Here is an 18,179-nt window from a genome sequence, read left to right on the forward strand (position 1 = left end):
TAGCACGAGTATATACAGAAAATAATTAAAACAAAATACAAGTATGACAAATCTGTGAACATAAATCTAAAGAAGACTGAACTACAATATTAATAATAATAATAATAATAATAATAATAATAGGAGAACGTTCCTGGCTTTGAATACGTCAACGTCCCTACAAACAACATTAGCAGCTGCTACAAATCTAACAGAGGGACAATTTTTCCATGAGGAGCAGTCATAAAAATAAATTATTAATTCACGAAGGATACCTTTGAACTAAAAAATGACTGTCATTATTATATCTGTATAAGAACAGGGCGAGATTTTCACAGCTCGTGCTCCAATTTGCTGGACAGTAGGATCGCATTTCATGGTTGAATACATTCGTAATTATTTCTCTCGCGGTCCCACCTCGCATTACGGCGGCTGTTCTTTATTGCTTTAACATTCAGGGTAAAGAACATTGTCTGGAACTGGGTTCCCAAATATCCTGTGAATGATTTAGTAATACGCTGAGCGTTTTTACGTCATTGCCACAAAATTCTTACAAAATCCAGATAAATGAAGGCTAGAAATTACACGTTGGTTCCGAATGGAGCAGGATAGATCTTAAAAGTGACAAAGAAGAGAACAGGCAAAGAGAAGCAGTGGTATTCTGTCAAAAATATAATTTGAGAGAAATGAGTAAGGAAGAGAAGAAACGAAAGGAAAATCTTTTCTTATTACGTTTCTCTCTTGTCTTCCGGCTTCCATTTTTTACGACCGGGGAAGAGAAAGGGTTCTATCCTGAAGAATGCAAGCTCAGACAGGATTTGAACGATCTAATTGTCATGACCTATATCTTCTACTTCCCTAATTCTTTTCTCTTACACATAGTGTTTCTAATGAGCTCTATTTTTCACCACCGCCTTCATCATCGCCTCGTATTCCCATTTACTTCCTTGACACAAACTTTCTAACTTCCTACTGATCTTCTTTGCTGTCTGTCCTTATTGAATCAATCCAGCCGTAGTAACAAGGGTAGTTGTGGCCGCGCCGTAGCTCAAGCGGTTAGTCTCTGGCTTCCCACCGCTGCGGCCCGGGTTCGATCCAGGGTCTGGTCAAGTGGGATTTGTGGTGGACAAAGTGGCGCTGGGGCAGGTTTACTCAGAGTACTTCGGTTTCCCCTGCCAATCTTCATTCTACCAATTGCTCCACATTCACCCTCACCTATCATCTGGGGCTGATACAATAGGCCAGAAGTGGCCGCAGTACAAGGCATCTAGTCCCACACCACTAGCAATAAGAAAAACAAGGGTAGTTGCACACATGAAACATATATCCTAAAACTGAGGTGGGGGCAGGAGGCAAATTATAAATACTTTAGATAATGACATCGCCCTGCAGAGGATATTGGACCTAAGATGGAGAAAGTAAGAGGCTAGTAAAAATTGTATAATCGTAATTTATACCCTCCGTTAATATTATTAGAACCATGAAATTACGGAAGATGGGATGGTCATGTTGCACGCATGGGGCGTGTACTAAACGAACCATTTGGGAGACCTACTCGTTACCCTAGTAGGGAGAGTAATGTTAAAATATCTCTAAAAGAAATTTGGCGTAGATATGTGGCCTGGATTCATCTGTCCAGGAATCAGGCTTGCATAAAATGCGGAAGATTTCTTGAATAAGTGAGCGACTGCGGTTTTTCAAAAAGGACCCTACGCCATATAGTTAGATATTTATGCAACATCAGCTTGTTGCTTTGTTTATTTTGCGATGGCAACAAGCAGATTTCTTCTGCAATGGTTAGCATAAGTTCTTCACAACATTAAGCAGTTACCCATCCTGCTCTGCATTTTGGACGTCCTCAATACATTATTAATTAGGCTCTTTCGGTTTACCTGCCATATATTTTAATACACGAAGTAATTCCATATTTTACAAATTATGAATAATTTCATGTGTCATGTCTATCTGTTCTCGTCTATAATGACATGAACAGACTGTTTATTAATTTAAATTGGAATTCACAATGAAGAATACCGTCTTCTGGGATGTAGCGATGTGTAGATGTAGAACTACATCTACGAACACATCGTCACTATCTTCAGAGTCGAATAAACCAAGCAAAATACCAGCGTGGAAGCAAGTGGCAAGCTGGCATCTTCCTCGAATTATATGACCCTGTATTTGAATGCTATGTTCCTCCGAAACGTCGGTTAACTTTCAACCGACTACACTGCGTTATATCCCAGAAGATAGTACTCTTAAATGTGTTACTCATTCAAGGAGTCGAACGCTTGCTCTTCCGTCGTCCAGCCCATAGCCGATCGCTATACCGACTGAGCTCTCCTTGTTGTTAAAGAATTGGTGTTTTAATATAATGATCAATTCGTCATAGAGTTCGCCTGTTGTGGTCATGTAACTACATGTGTTGCGACATTCTTAGTGGCTTTCGCCTGCAATAATTTGTTTCGGCATCACGCATAGCCAAGGAGTCGGAGAAGTTGCCGTACGAGAACGGGTAATGTATCATGATGAAAACAATACCAGTAGAGTCTCCATAGTTACACATACCGTTCAGTCCGTGGCGATGCGCTGCAGCCCAGGATAATTTCTCAGTTATTTACAGTGTCTAAACGCCCCTCCCAATTATTGTATTTATTTAGTTGAAGTTCTTTTCACGTTAAATTAGCAGGAAGACTTTTTTTTATTTTATGTAAGATTTTACATGAAATAAGAAAACGGAAGGCTAATTGGATAGGTCATGTTTTACGCAGAAACTGCCTTCTAAAAGAAGCTATCGAAGTAAAGATCGATGGGCGGATAGAAGTGACAAGAAGACGAGGAAGAAGACGTAAGAAGATGCTGGATGACCTTGGGGACAGAAGAGGATACTGTCATTTGAAGGAGAAAGCTCTAGATCGCATTAAGTGGAGGAATTGTTTTGAAAGAGACTGTGGACCTGTCGTCTTGACAGATTACTGATGATGATGATGANCGAAACGTCGGTTAACACCACATATACACGGTGCCAAATCCCAGAAGACTGCTTTCTTCATTTTTTATTTTGTTATAATAAGTAAATATATATAATATGAACAATGTTTTAATAACATTGAACATTTTCGTAACGATGTTGTATTTTAGCGTCCTGTTGCACTGATGATGTGTATGTGTTGACCGTCTTCTAGTGCACACAGTCTCACTTGTCACTTCACTACCTGTTTCGGCATCACTGTGCCATCTTCAGGTGTGTTATTTATGTAAAACTATTGCACTGCTCGCCATCATGTGTCGTTTATAAAATGATTTAAAATGTATATTCTTCATGTACTATAATAAAATTTATATAGACGTATATTAAATTTGTTAAGATTATCATTTTATACGTCTTATTTCAAACTCGCGTATTATATCAGTCTTCCACTATGGGAGTCGTTCTTCCTATATTTTGTGTATACTGTGTCTTGTGGTCACACGACACATTATGGCGAGCAGTGCAATAGTTTAACGTAAGTAACACACGTGAGGATGGCACAGTGATGCCGAAACATGTAGTGAAGTGACATGTGAGACTGTGTGCACTAGAAGACGGTCAATACATACATACACGTATCATGGATTTGCGTAACGATCTGGCTCAGGATAGGGTCCATTGGAGGGCTCTTGTGAATACGGTAATGAACCTTCGGGTTCCAAAAATATCTGGGAAATTCTTGAATAGCTGCACAATTGGTGGCTTCTCAAGTAGGGCTCAGCAGCATGAGTGAGTGAGTGAGTGAGTTTTAATAACATTATACGCAGAGATAGAGCAGTCGGTATAGCGGCTGGCTACGGGTTGGACAGCCGGGATTCGATGCTCGGTAGAGGCACGTGATTTTCTATATAATTCAGGTCGACAGTTGGGCCCATCCAGGCACTTCTCCAATGGGTACGGGGATGCTTCAGTTTATTATCCAAGCATTCACCTGGAGAGGCCGGTCACAGTAGCCGAGCAGTCTAAGGCATGTACTGTTTTCGCTCACTCGGAAACCGGGATCGTAGGTTCGAATCTGTTTCCTGTGAGGTACGAAGTGAATCCATATATATCATTCTTATACATTGCCGGTCACAGTAGCCGAGCGGTCTGAGGCATGTACTGTTTTCGCTCGCTCATAAAGCCGGGACAATGGGTTCGAATCCCTTCTGTCTTTGTGCTGTTCTGTGTTTAGGTAGAGACTTTGCGACGAGCTGATCACTCGTCCAAGGAGTCCTACCGTCTGTAAAAATGATCAAAAAACTGAAGGGCCCAAGGGGGCTGTGGAGCAAGTGAAAAATATCACCTGAAGAGACCGAATAAAACTATAGAAACTTTTAATGAAGATGATCCATGCCCTGATCATCTTGCCGTAACGAACAGTGTCACAGTTTCAAGCTCTGTATATATTGTTTCCGAACCACGCTCTAAGTTGTTCCTCTACCGTGGGCTCTAGACTTAACTCTTTTTCCTCCCTATCAATCCCACTGAGAAGGTCTTCCATTAGTACTCTAAAGTTTTTACTATGTAGACGAACTAAGCTGCTTTTTAGAAATTCTCTTGGGAGAAGGTGCAGAGACTTTTTGTCATTATTTTTACTCTTCTCTCTTTCGATGCTTCTATTCTTACCAACTTCCTTATCTATCCCTTAGAGTTTTATTTCTCTTCCCTCATCCGTTGCGATCAATTCGGAGGTTTCCTTCTATCCCGAAACCGGTAGCAAGAAAAACAATAGAAGGGAGTAACAAAACAAGAACGTCTTCACTAAATCCACAGGAAAACCGTAACGTATATACAAACATAGAATTGGTTTCCAGCGCACGGAAACCATTGAGGGCCTGGTGGAACGGTTGGTTTATGCGTTTGCTTATATAACATTATGAGATGATCCTCTCTGAATCCTCTGAGGTCCAGGGTAGTTTACAATGCAGAAAAGTATATTTCCATTAACCAAACACAGAAAGTCATAGCTGATATGGACAGTGCTTTGTAGTGTTCACTGCATAGCGCTTTACGTCGTAATATTTTAAGAATTAGCCCTGACGACCACAATAATAGTAGCTCAGTAGTCATAGCAACGGGCTACGGGCAGTGCGGCCTGGGTTCGATTCCTGGCAAACGCAATAGATTTTTCTCTATACAGCGTCCAGACCGGCTGTGGGACCCATTCGGCCTCCTACACAATTTGTACCGGGGTCGTTCCCCGGGGAGTAAAGCAGCCGGGACGTGAAGCTGACCACTCACCTTCTTCTAGTGCCCAGATAATAATGGTGGAATTATATCTGCATTCCAAATATTTCTACATAGCCTGATTCTTAATTAAATAAGCACAGGGACAACCACAACGACTTACTTGATAAAGTAACGTACGGATAAATACAGCTTCGTGCTTAATTAGGGAGCATGTTATAATTAAGTAGTAACTTGATAATTATGAGCTCGGTCATCTCAGTCAGTAAAGAGACTAGCTAAGAGCTGGAAGTCCGCGGTTCGATTCCTAGCATTTTTTTCTTCGTCTTCTCGTCCAACTTGACTCTGGGATCAACCCTGCCTCCTGTACATATTAACTTTTTTCTATATTATTTTTAAACCCGTTTTCTTACTGGCCTATAACGGAAAATTATAATAGTGGACTAAACAGGTTGTATATCTGTAATGTGATCAACTTTTCAACATTAGATTTATGCAGTTTTACTATAAAGTACAGCAACAAATTAACTATTTAAAATGTCAATGAATTATGTCATCTGGAATATACAGAAAAATTTCCAGAAAATACAACCGTAACTTTATTTTATGGATCGTGGGTCTGCCCGACTTGACGGTAGAAGTGTCCGACTCTTTCGTCTGAGTGCACGCCCTCAAAAGGAAATCTGTGTGTACGTCATACGGCAATACGTTTTTTGACTCTTGCTAATTTTGGATTTGGATTTTAGAATATTGTGGCATATAGACCTGTTGCTAGGCAGCGGCCCACTGACAACCACTAAAGTACTATTGGAAGCGGTGTTTTCTATGTGAGCCGCTGCTAGGCTATATTACGCGACCGACCGAGTTCAGCTTAGTTGTTGAGTTTAGTGGATTGAAGTGAGTTGGTTGTGAGCAGTAAGTTAGTTAAAGGAGAGCTGCAGTTCATTCCTCGTGAGCTGTTGCTGCTAGAAGCTGGTAGCAGAGGCACAGAGATAGTTCGAGAACCCAGAGTAAGGGAAGCATCCGCCGTTGGAAGTCGCCACCAGGCAACGACTGGTGAAGACACGGCACACAGAATACTTAGTGTGTGCTGTAGTGAACTGCAGAGTGTGTGAATTAGTGATAGCGCTATAATTACTTGTGTTTATACTCTGTAAGTGGTCAATAAATCCTATTACCAATCAAAACCCTGTCTATAGCCACTCTATCACGTGAGAGTATATTGGTGGTCGAGAATATCCAGTGTGGTTAGACTTGTATAAAACATCTCTGAGTGTGCTTCATTGTCAGATGATGACATAGGTCCTTATACCACCATTAGGAAGCTGCTGGTTTCTATTGTCATCATAGTTGCAGTATTCCGTACGCCGGTAGTAAACTCAAACATACTGGGTTAATGTTTCTCTCGCCAGATAGGAAATGGGGATACGTGCACAGTGAAGATATAAAGGGATGTGACATTATGAATGGGTATCCACATTAAATTGTATTCATATGTTACATTTATTATTAACTGCTGTATCGTAACGGATTTCATCAAAGCATTGCCAGGCAACGGTTTGGTAAACACATTTCCTCGCAGATGCAAAGACGGCACAACAACAGTGGGTAGCTGTCACTTGACGTGTGTTTCCTGTAGGCAGCAAGCAGCGCGCCAGTGGACTGGCTGGGTAGCTGTCACGTGACGCATGTTTCCTGTGAGTTATGTCCGTGCTACGTCTACTTAAGTGAGCTGACCTCCGAAGCTGAAACAGTACGCTGGAGGAATGAATTGTAAGTTGCAGAAGCAAGCAAGCGAGCAAGCAGTAAGCTTGAGGAGTACAGAAGAGTACAGGAAGACAGCCTGTGAGAATTTAACTTGTGATTTGAAGACTTTATATGTGCTTTAGTACAGTGATATTGGGAGTGTGTGATTTAGTGAGACTTTTATAATTCATGCTTTAGATATCCGCTGCTGGGAAACGGATAATGAAGACCAGTGGAAATGGACTGATAAGAGATTAGCGTGGAGTGATTTGATGTGTGAAAATTAGTAACATTTTTATAACTTAATTGTAATTACGACCTGTAAGGGGTCAATAAATCCAAATACCAATCTAAATCCCGTATTTTATCATTCATACACGTGACAGTATTAATCATATCGTTATATTGTAAGACGTGACTGAAGTAGCGGTTTGCTGTATGGAACAGATGAATGGAAACGCGCTTTAAGTTTAGTTTCTCCCGCACTTCGGCGTGCCTTGCAGGTCCGTGAAGGCCTCCTGTCATATTTGCATGAACAAGCAATTAACTGTTGAGCTATCATGAGTAAATGGAGTGTACCTGCAAACTAGAGAAACAACCAACCTTTGTAGTGCTAATCGCTTGTCCTTACTGATTAGGAGAGGTGTTCTCGTGATGTAAAGACATCTAGTGTAGTTGTCATTCAGCCGGTCACGGTGCTGTCTTCGCTCGCTTGGAAACCGGGATCGTGGGTTCGAATCCCACTCAGGGTACGGATGTTTAGTTTGTGTGTGTGCGTTTTTCTGTGTTTGTGTACAGGTAGAGGCCTTGCGACAAGCTGATCACCCGCCCAAGGAGTCCTACCGAATGTGTAAGATCTAGAAAAACCGAAGTGAACGGAGAAGTTCATGGAGGTAGGCCTAGGCCCACTGGGGCTGTAGGGTCATGGAAAAAGAAAAGTTGTAATTCAAAGGTGTCATTAATCGATTATGTGTGTCATTAATCGATTATGTGTCTCATGTTAAAGGGATTTCAGCAGTGTCAGGTAAATTGGTAAATCCCAAGGGGTTTAATTATGCTTTGAAGAAATTATAAGTATGTATAGATTTATTTACATATTCCTGTATCTTGTATTATGGCAGCTACTATAAATTAGAGGAGTTATATTTAGTTTCGTGATTTTATTGTATTTTTTTTTTCGAATAATGTTGTTAACTTAAATTCATAATATTGCTTTCTCTCTTGTCCCCCCCCCCTAATCTGTCCATATGCGTGTTTCGTGCCTAAAACTACCGAAGGGATTTTGTGAAATTTAGTATTGTAAGTTTACGCTAAACAGAGCAGACCAATAATTACCCGCCGCATCCATTTAATATTTTTAATTTTTAATCTTTAAAATCTTTTAATCTTTCCAGTCACAACTTTTAATTTTAATTGCATAAATCGAAATGTCAGTAATTTAATCTCTACTAAAATATGGATCCATATTTAATGATTTGACACAGTTCTTGGATTTATGCTATTGGTTATGTATTGTCTGAGGATGACCTAAATAAGAAAAGTCGAAACATGTCGCATTAAGAACTGCACAAATTAAGAAATGTCGATATGATAGTATCTATTTTGTCTTACTGAATTCTTTTTGTGTTGACTGCCCTATTTGAAAATATGTACTACCCCCCCCNCCCCCCCCCCCCATTTTCAGGATCGAACAATAAACCAGGCAAGCCTATTCTTGCTTGCTCAGCTTAACTCTTCATTCCTTATGTATAAAGGCAGTACGCTCCTCCGAAACGTCTGCAAGTTCTACCAAGCTACACTACTTCACATCCAACAGTAGAGCATCATTCATAGTCCCTGCAATTTAAGTTGCTTTCTGATATTTTACTCTAGGACGTGAAGGAGACTGCTCAAAATATCGTCAGTGAAGTCAGTCTCGCAACCGAGATTTGAACCAAATGCTTGTTTCAAAAAAAAAACCTGAATGATGATTGTGTTGCTGGAGATTGTGATCTCACTTTTTTAGCCTGAGGAGAATCAAGTAGAAAGTTCTGGAGTTTCTATACTCAGGCTTCAGGAATGCGAAATTTAAGCCTGGCGTTAGAATTTGCTGCTGAAATAGCACGCAATCGAGTCCGCAATGGTGACCATATTCACGGAACCGATAAGAACATTTCTTTGTAGCCCCGTAACTTCATATACTGAACTGAAAACTTCAGTTGCCAATGAAATATGGAGGGCAATTTGCCTGCCCAGGAAATATGATCGAGTTCCCCCTTAGGATTCACTGTGTGGGTCGATAGATAGGGGGGAAGTTCCCAGTGCTGACGCCAAAAACTTTGCTGGGGCACGCGAGAAAATTATCGAGAGTACGAAGCGGATTGAGTCCATGGCGATGCTGCTATCTTGCTTATTACGGATTCTGTGCACTGCAGGAAACGACGACTATGCCTGAATGATATGAAGAGAGGACGGTATATTGTGCGAAACATGACGTCGGTTCATATATTGAACAAAGAAAAGATAGACATACGTTTCTCGGAAAGCATAAAAAAGAGTTTCACTGAAAGAAATACTTGGTTTTAAACGAATAGTGCAATAGGATTTGAGGTTCACACAGCGATGATTATGAAGAGTTCCAGCTTTAGGATATAACGCGGTGTTACACGTTGAAAGTCGACAGACGTTTCGGAGGAACATATCATCTCAGTGTTGAAGAGTAAGCCAAGCAAGAATGCTACAAGTTTCATACTAGTTTCTCTTGTTTTGTAATTTTTTCAACCCGAGAGATGCAGGCTACATATTCCTCCGAAACGTCGATCGACTTTCAACTGATTACATGGCGTTATATACCACAAGGTATAAGTCTTTTTAATAATATAATGCTGTGTTATATTTTAAGGGAAAATAGATGTTTGCGTGTGGGAAAACACGAATTGATAGCTGACACTATCCCCACACACCATCACACAGACACGTTATTCTTCAAAGAGGAGTAGACGCAGCAACTACTAAGATCATTCCGCGTGTACTGTGAAAGCTGAAAACATCAGAAAGATTTTCGGACGTTAGTTGCCGTTGTCGCTGGTTCATTGAAGCCGCAATGTGTCCCTAAACGAAGACCAAACGGTCAAGGTAAATCAGTTCAACTCACCGCTTGTCTCTCCTTGTCCTGTTTGGAGGATAGCAGTCTACACATAAACTACGTATACAAGAAAAGAAATCCAGTCTAGAAAACCGAAATTAACGGCCGTGAGGATTCGTTTCGCTAACCACGCGACACCCTCTATCCGCTAAAGTTAGCACTAGCTTCGCTGACAAGCGGCGGTCGCTGGGTCGGTATGGTTGGCTTGCGGACTGAAGCCACGAAGTAGTACAAGAAAAGAAATGAAACTACTTTTACATCAGAGATAAGTCTTTGGACGTGTTCAGTAATTTGAATTATCAACATTACCATATTGGTTGGTTATAGCTGTTGAGCTCTCAGTAATCAGTCATGTATGTTCGTTTGTTTACAGTTAATTAAACGGGGCTTATCGCTTATGTCATCACAGTAAGATATAATCGTGATTTAAAGTATGGCAGCATTGTTGTATAACTTCATCTATTATATCCTGCAATTGTTGACTTCTGTTTTAACTGGCCTTAGAATTTGCTTCCAGAATTGCCAGTTATTGCCATTTCGCATAATTGTGCCTCTGAGAAGGAAGCCAGTTTCGCGTGTGTGTTCTTCCGCACTATAGTTCACGTATTAAATCAATGCTAGATGCATTAGTGAACGGATATTCACCAAATTTGGTACATAAATCATGCCACTGAAAGTCACTCTGTTTTCGTGTTAAAATTTTCATTTTCTTTACGTCCACAAAATTATCATTAGAACATAATTACAATTTCTTAATGGCTTTAATTTTTTTTCCTTGGCACTACAGCCCCAGTGGGCCTAGGCCTACCTCCATGAACTTCTCCGTTTCACTTCGGTTTACTAGATCTTACACATTCGGTAGGACTCCTTGGGCGGCTGATCAGCTCGTCGCAAGGCCTCTACCTGTACACAAATACAGAAGAACGCACACACAAACTAAACATCCATGCCCTGAATGGGATTCGAACCCACGATCCCGGTTTCCAAGCGAGCGAAGACAGTACATGCCTCAGACCGCTCGGCTACCGTGACCGGCAATGGCTTTAATGGGGAAAGATAATTCAGTAAGATGACGAAATCACAGACAGAATAGCTGTACGAATTTGAACACGAAACTGTCCCAGATTACAGTGTTTCTGCTCGTCAGAAATGTCTTCAAATCACGATCACGGGTATAGAAATGGCTTAAAATCGTGGAAAAAACGTGGGTTTCGTAACGTTTCGCAACATCTACAGTTTTATTTCTCACTAAACAAAGTACAACACATTAAACAATTCAGTGTTGCTATCGAAATCTAGCACTGAATTGTTGTGGCAAGATGGTGGTAATGAAGCAAGGTCTTATGTAACATTTGAGGTTTTCACGGCGATGACTATGAAGAATTCCGTCTTCTGGGATGCCATGTAGACTGTAGCCACCTGCTCACTCTGGTTCCTCGCTCGCGGATTTCTTATGCCCTGAAGATGGAGGCGATATGTTCCTCCGAATCGTCGGGTAACACAATATGTACACGGCACCACATCCCATAAGACGACATTCTTCAAGTATGTGACTTCTAAGTTTTTCTTTCTAAGTTTTTATTTAACGACGTTATCAGCATGGATATGAATATAAGATATTGGTGGGAAAGCCAGAAGGAAAGAGAGCACTGGGAAGACCAAGGCTTATATGGGTGAACAGTATTAAAATGGATCTTAGAGCGATAGGATAGGATAGTATGGATTGAATTAATCTGGCTCAGTATAGACACCAGTGGAGGTCTCTTGTGAACACGGTAATAAATCTCCGGGTTCCATAATTTGCTGAGATGCTACTTGAGTAGCTACACAGTTGGCGGCTTCTCAAGAAGGGCTCAGCTCCATGAAGTTAGTTAGTTAGTTAGTTAGTTAGTTAGTTAGTTAGTTAGTTAGTTAGTTAGTAGGCATATATTTTCTTTCGGTAGATCAAATACAAGCTACAGCTCGCCGGTGGTTTCTCCACTGTGCCACTCTGACGGGAAACAGACAGGCCTTGTTTACAGCCTGCATCTTACTAATTAAGTCTTCGGCTTGCTCTCCGACCCTAAAAATATAAATACGCTCATCCGAAACGTCAGTGAACTTCTATCCAACTACATGTGGTTACAGCACAGAGTAGATGATATTCCTCTTAATCATCACTCTGGGAACATGAACTCAAAGGAAACTTCTTAATTTGTTGATGTGTTGTTACTGTAGTGTTTCTGAATAGTGAAAATGTCACATTTTTGGTTGTTACAGGCAATGGGGGCAACTCCGCGACCTTTGACCTGTTCGATTCCGAGAGTGGTCAAGACCTCACGCTGTCCCCGCAGACATTCACCAGCTCTACCGAGGCTTTCATCAATGACAACTCTGACAGCCTTGGCGTGCCTGGAGACGCCGACACAGGTAGGCTGCGTCATCACGCATCGGGCTTATGGGGCACCTCCGTCTTTTCAGAAAATAAATTTCGCCAGACCTCATGGTTGACGTGTGGCCACGCCTTCTTTGTATTCGGTATATCCCGTCGTCTAGCCTCTGCCCAGAAGTCTGTACGAGGATGTCCTTAGGTTTCCTCAGTCCCTCCAAGGAAATTCTGGGATAGTACCTCATTATAGTCCGCGCCGTCTTATTTAGCATATTCTGCAATTCATCATTCACATATCCTGACTTTCGACGGTTCAATTAAATATTTATCCTTATAAAATGCATTCTACAAAGCAACAGTTCCTGTTTCCAAATATACTATGTACGTATTTTGGATAACTAGTGTGACATGACGTCTGAAAATGGTACCAGAGTAGATCTTCACTGCTAGGCAACGGCTCGGTTAACATATTCCCGCGGCAACAATACACCAACAACAATGGACGGATTCTTAGGAAACGATGTTTTCTGTTGGGTCCGCCCTGAAATTATATAAGGAGGATCCCAGTCTAATTTTGAATTAGTTGAGGATTGGACAGAAACTGGGGAGTCTACATTGTTGTCGGATCCACACCAGGCAGCACAAGGTGAAGGTTGTGAAGACATGGCGTGTGCTAGTGATTTGTAAAGTGTGTAGGTCAGCGATAGCGTTGTAATTCGGAGTTGTGTAAATAAATCCAATATCCAATTCAAATACCGTCGAATAGTCACACCCCAAATACGTTGATCCTATTATTAAGGAATAAGGAGGAATAAACTTTGTTACGCCCAGATCAGTCATCCCCTTACTATTCCTTACCCGTGCTATAGCCTGGGTTTTAATTGTACGGAACAGCCAAATTTTGCTAATTTTTCATGATCAGATCTGTATCTTTTTCGCTGAATGATTGTCTAGCCTCTGCAGTTAAAAGAATATTTATATTGTCACATGTAGGGATTTGCGAGTGACTTATCTGTTCTGACTTCACTGTTCCGGCTTTCGGGCGTCGTTTCAAAATATATAACCTAAGAATCAATCAATTATGCAAATTATCACATCTAGTAAAATTTTAATTTTAATTACAGAACAGTGTACCACATGATTTAAGACGCATTCAGATGTTTCATTTTATTCTCAAAATAATCAGCAATTATTCTTTTAAACAGCATTAAACCATTGGCCTTCGTAATAGAGACGCAGTGTGTTTTCTATATGATATGAACTGAATTTCTAAATATTATTTAGATGAATTTCAGGCTTCAAATGGTTAATGTGAAACGTTTTCTGCCTCTAAATCTGAACGGATTATGTTTCCAATTTATCAGCTTTATTTTAAGTTGGAAAGATTATATTTAGAAAATTCATTTACCGATTTGAGTGGCGTCAACAAAGGCATTGAAGTGTCCAGAAAGTGAAGTTTCTTAGGTACATCATTGGTCTGCTTGGAATTCTGATTATGCTGGTCAGCTCAATCTCTCTGTGGGTGTCTTCTTTTTTCTCGCTACTGGCCGTGGCGATGGTGGTATTGGATAAGGGAACGGTTTATTTCCGGTGCAGTAGGATCAAGGAGGGAACTGCATCATTAGTCCCTAGACGCGCTGGGAATCCCAACCGAAGTCAGTTTATTGAATTGCTCCTGGGGGCAAGGATCCTTCTTTCTTCCATGCTTTGACCTCCCACATCTTCTGTTCCAAATGCTAGTGTGAAAGATATTAGTGAAGGTACACCACTTAGCGATAAACATTATACCGCCATGTTTGATGTGTGGATAAAAAAAAAAGTAGGAGTCTAAATTACGTTCCTTGTAATTCTCACAATGTTTCGTTTCCACTTTTTCTGTTTTATAGGTAGAGATAATATGACGTACCTTGCGAAATAAAATTCCTAACCGGATGCCATAAAATTTATACTTTCGAAACGTGATAGGTGCAGCAAATCCGTACACTTGCGGTTGCTGCAATAGTACTGATTGCTTTGCAGGATGGTATAAAACATCTTCCCATTATTGTTCAGTTTAATTTGGAATATCGCTTTCCCAATCCCAGTACGCACGATAATAAAACGGGATTATTCTAGTGGTGAAAACATCCTGATCGGAATTCGTAGATCTGCCCTTAAAATCGGAAGTAACCTAATCTCTTCTCACTTGGCTCACGTTAGCTTGCTAGCAGTGGGTTTCAATATGCAATAGTTCATTTCCATAAATCCACAGTAAATTAATATCAGGATCAATAAGAGATACATAATTTCAAAGAGCTATAAGACTAAAGTTATCCCTGTAATAAGCCGTGGAGGGATGATAAGGTTGTGAGACGTCGAGGTTCCCACGTTTAGAGACAATCGGCTCATAGATGGTGGTGAGGATATCAGCATTACTGGCCGACCGCCTTTTTCCCCCAGGAAGATTCCTGGTATTCATTTCTGTTAGAGGCTAAGTAGACCCAGGTATATAGTGCGTGTGGAAGGATTGGGTCAACTGAAAAATCCAATGACATCATCGGGAATCGAACCCGCAACCTTCCGTCTCGTAGCCTAGTGCTTCAAGAAACTAAGCTACCGCATGACCCCAGTCTGAAAGAGCATATTTGGAAAAAATATGTACCGCTCCTCCGTATTCGAGGGCGCCTTCCTATCATGGCTTCCAGATACTGAAAGAAACATAGAATTTGTGTCTCAAGAAGCTCTTTTATATGAATATTTTTCATCCTAATTACGACAGGGCCGGTCACGGTAGCCGAGCGGTCTAAGGCATGTACTGTCTTCTCTCGCTTGGAAACCGGGATCGTGGGTTCGAATCCCACTCAGGGCATAGATGTTTAGTTTGTGTGTGTTCATTTTTCTGTGTTTGTGTACAGGTAGAGGCCTTGCGACGAGCTGATCACCCGCCCAAGGAGTCCTACCGAATGTGTAAGATCTAGAAACACCGAAGTGAACGGAGAAGTTCATGGAGGTAGGCTTAGGCCCACTGGGGCTGTAGTCCCAAGGAAAAAAAATACGACAGGTGAAGATAGAGAGACTTACTGACAGATCTACCTACCGACAGATGTAAACTAGCGTTTACATCTCATTATCGGCGAACTGTGATAACATCATGTCACACAGTGTAATTACAATTTTAATGTCATATATAGCATGTTTTCCATTTTTATCTTCTTCGCAAGTTTCTGATAACTAGATAAATAATATACTCGTAATAGTTGACGGTTTGTGATTGAAGTCGTCGGCTTCCCTCCGCGGTCCCGGTTCGATCCCACGCAGCTTATATGGGATTTGAGGTGGAAAAACTGGCACCTTCAATAGGTTTAACCAAGTACTTCGGTTTCCCCTACCAATTCTCATTTCACGAACTGTTTCATGTTCATTAACCATCCTATCATGAACGGTATATAATCTCGATACTGAAAACGTCGTTAAAGAAGAAGCATAAAATAAATGACTGCATGTTCTTGTCATTTTCTCTTACCGCTTCCATTTCACACCATGATAGTTCCATATACATGTACAGATGGCAGCTCTTATGTATGAAACGGTGCCATCTGGAGGACATATATGTAACTTAATTCACTGCTTTAACGCAGGAAAGAAGGGACGAGATAAAGGTATTAAAGGCATAAATGAAAGGAAGGAGAGATAAAGAAGGATGATGATAGCAACGAAGTGATCGTACATTGAATTTCAACGGGCCTTTTCACCAGGAAACAATAATTTTGCTTTAATCGACAGTTTTGTCTCATAGCTTACATGAAGATTACTGTTATGATGAAATTAAATGAAGCAATTTCTCTGCCTGAATTCTAGCCATTCAGCACTTAATGCTCTAACCTACAGGATCAAACCTGTAGAAACTCTGTATTTTAAATCAGTGTACTTGGAGGATCCATAAGCGGCAGCAGGAAATGTACACATTATTTTAAACTATGCGCATTTGTTTTCGGTTTCCAGGAATTTCTGTTTCGATATTTCATTCACTAAGCTGATTTATAAACAGGCAAAACATGCCTCAGCGCTTTCAGCATAATAACAGAACTGGTTCGTTTTTAAATATAAATAAATTAAATATTGTTACCTGATGGAGGAGGCAAAAACAAGTTTAGTGATTTCCACAAGACTTGACGTTTATGCGATATTCAAATAACAATTCCAAATTGTAATTAGCGTCCTTTCACACTGTGTTAATCCCTCCCCCTTTTTACGTTTCATAGACAGAACTATTATATTTGCTACTGCAAGTGCAACAACATCTTATACATATTTCGTAGAACCCAAGGTAAATGAACTTAAAATCCCTTTTCATCATCAGAAGCTACGACATGTTTGTCTCTTTTCTTTCATTTCATTTGGTTCTTTCCATCAACTTCTCTCTTTCCCTTCGAGGCTTCCACGCCGGTGACTATGAACCTGTCGTTTAGGATGTGAGACCGTGTAGGATTACTGCTTGGGGCACTCAGTAGCGTAGTTGGTTGAGACAATATGCTATAAGCTACAAGGTTAAGGTTTAGATTACAAATCAGGCCATTGGATTTTTCAATTGACCTAATCCTTCCACTCGCGCTATGGCCCTGAGGTCAACTCAGCTTCTAACAGAAATGAGTACCAGATATGTTCCTGGGGGTAAAAAGCGGCCGGCACGTAAGTCTGACAACCTCACCGCCATCTGTGAGCCGACTGTGTAGGGAGTGTGGCAGCCTCGACGTCTCACAATCCTATGGGCTTCCACGTAATATTACAAAGATAGTTTTACCCCTTTTTTACTCGTGAATATATTGAATAAAAACCAAAAATGTGGGGGTCCTCTAAAGCAGTGGTTCTCAAACTTTGTGAGACGGCTGCCCGGCAAATTATTTTTTATAAGAGCAGGGTCATGTATAATTCTTGCCAGAACCCGGTCCCAGGCCACGGCCCCGCGGTTGAGAAACACTTCTCTAGATAAATGTTGGACGGACGGTGCTAATAACCCCTAGCAATGTTACAAAGGGCCTCTGATTTGGACGAATTCTTTGACCAGTGGCGGTCTCTTGTGTACATAGTAATCAGACTTCGAGTTTTATAAAAATGAAAAGAACTTCTTGACCGACTGAGCGATTACTATTTCCTCAAGTAAGATTTTGCTGAAAAGAGTTAAGTTAATTTGTAAACCGTATAGCCTACATTATTTGAAGCAAAGCAGGCATTGTACGTTCGTGGTAATGTCCCTAGTTTTAAACAATCTATTTGTTAGACCGGGCCCTACTTGCACCTCTTTTTCTTAGGTTACTGTAATAAGGAAGGCCCTCTTGAGATGCAGAACTCTCATCCTCCCTTCACTCCTATATTTTTTCTTTCTTTCTTTTCATTGCTGTTTGCCACACGTTCATTGTGTGACACGAATGTGTACACGTAACTCTGACGCTAGAGTTTCCATAAAGTTTCAGAAGGAAACTCGGTGTTCCTACTCGCATACATTTCTGCTAACATTTTTGCATGTGAAACGTACTTCTAAAGAAAAGTTTCCTGGAGTTTTAGTTATGTAAAACTTCCTTATGAACCAAGTTTTTTATATATCTCTCTCTCTCTCTTTCGTATCTTTCTTTGTCTTGCTGTGCTGTCTTCTTACCCTTACAACTCCCCGAAGCTCGTAGAATCAAGTAATCTGCACTTTTTAACGTGTTGCAACTTTCACAGACCTGAATAGACAAAATGTTGATCACGGTTGAAAACGCCTGTTAACCGGCTCATTATTAACG

The 18,179-nt window shown here is 40.8% G+C and overlaps 1 protein-coding gene across 4 annotated transcripts in view; it reads left to right on the forward strand.

Annotated features, from left to right (window-relative positions):
• Positions 1–18,179, forward strand: part of LOC111863320 — a 1,149,828-nt gene that overhangs the window by 890,424 nt on the left and 241,225 nt on the right. For all 4 annotated transcript variants that reach the window (XM_033751009.1, XM_033751005.1, XM_033751008.1 and 1 more), the window contains one exon: positions 12,309–12,458. In XM_033751009.1, the coding sequence (XP_033606900.1) occupies positions 12,309–12,458 (150 nt within the window). The remainder of the gene's footprint in view (positions 1–12,308; positions 12,459–18,179) is intronic.

This window comes from Cryptotermes secundus, unplaced genomic scaffold, assembly GCF_002891405.2.
Source record: "Cryptotermes secundus unplaced genomic scaffold, Csec_1.0 scaffold159, whole genome shotgun sequence".
Lineage (NCBI taxonomy): Eukaryota > Metazoa > Arthropoda > Insecta > Blattodea > Kalotermitidae > Cryptotermes > Cryptotermes secundus.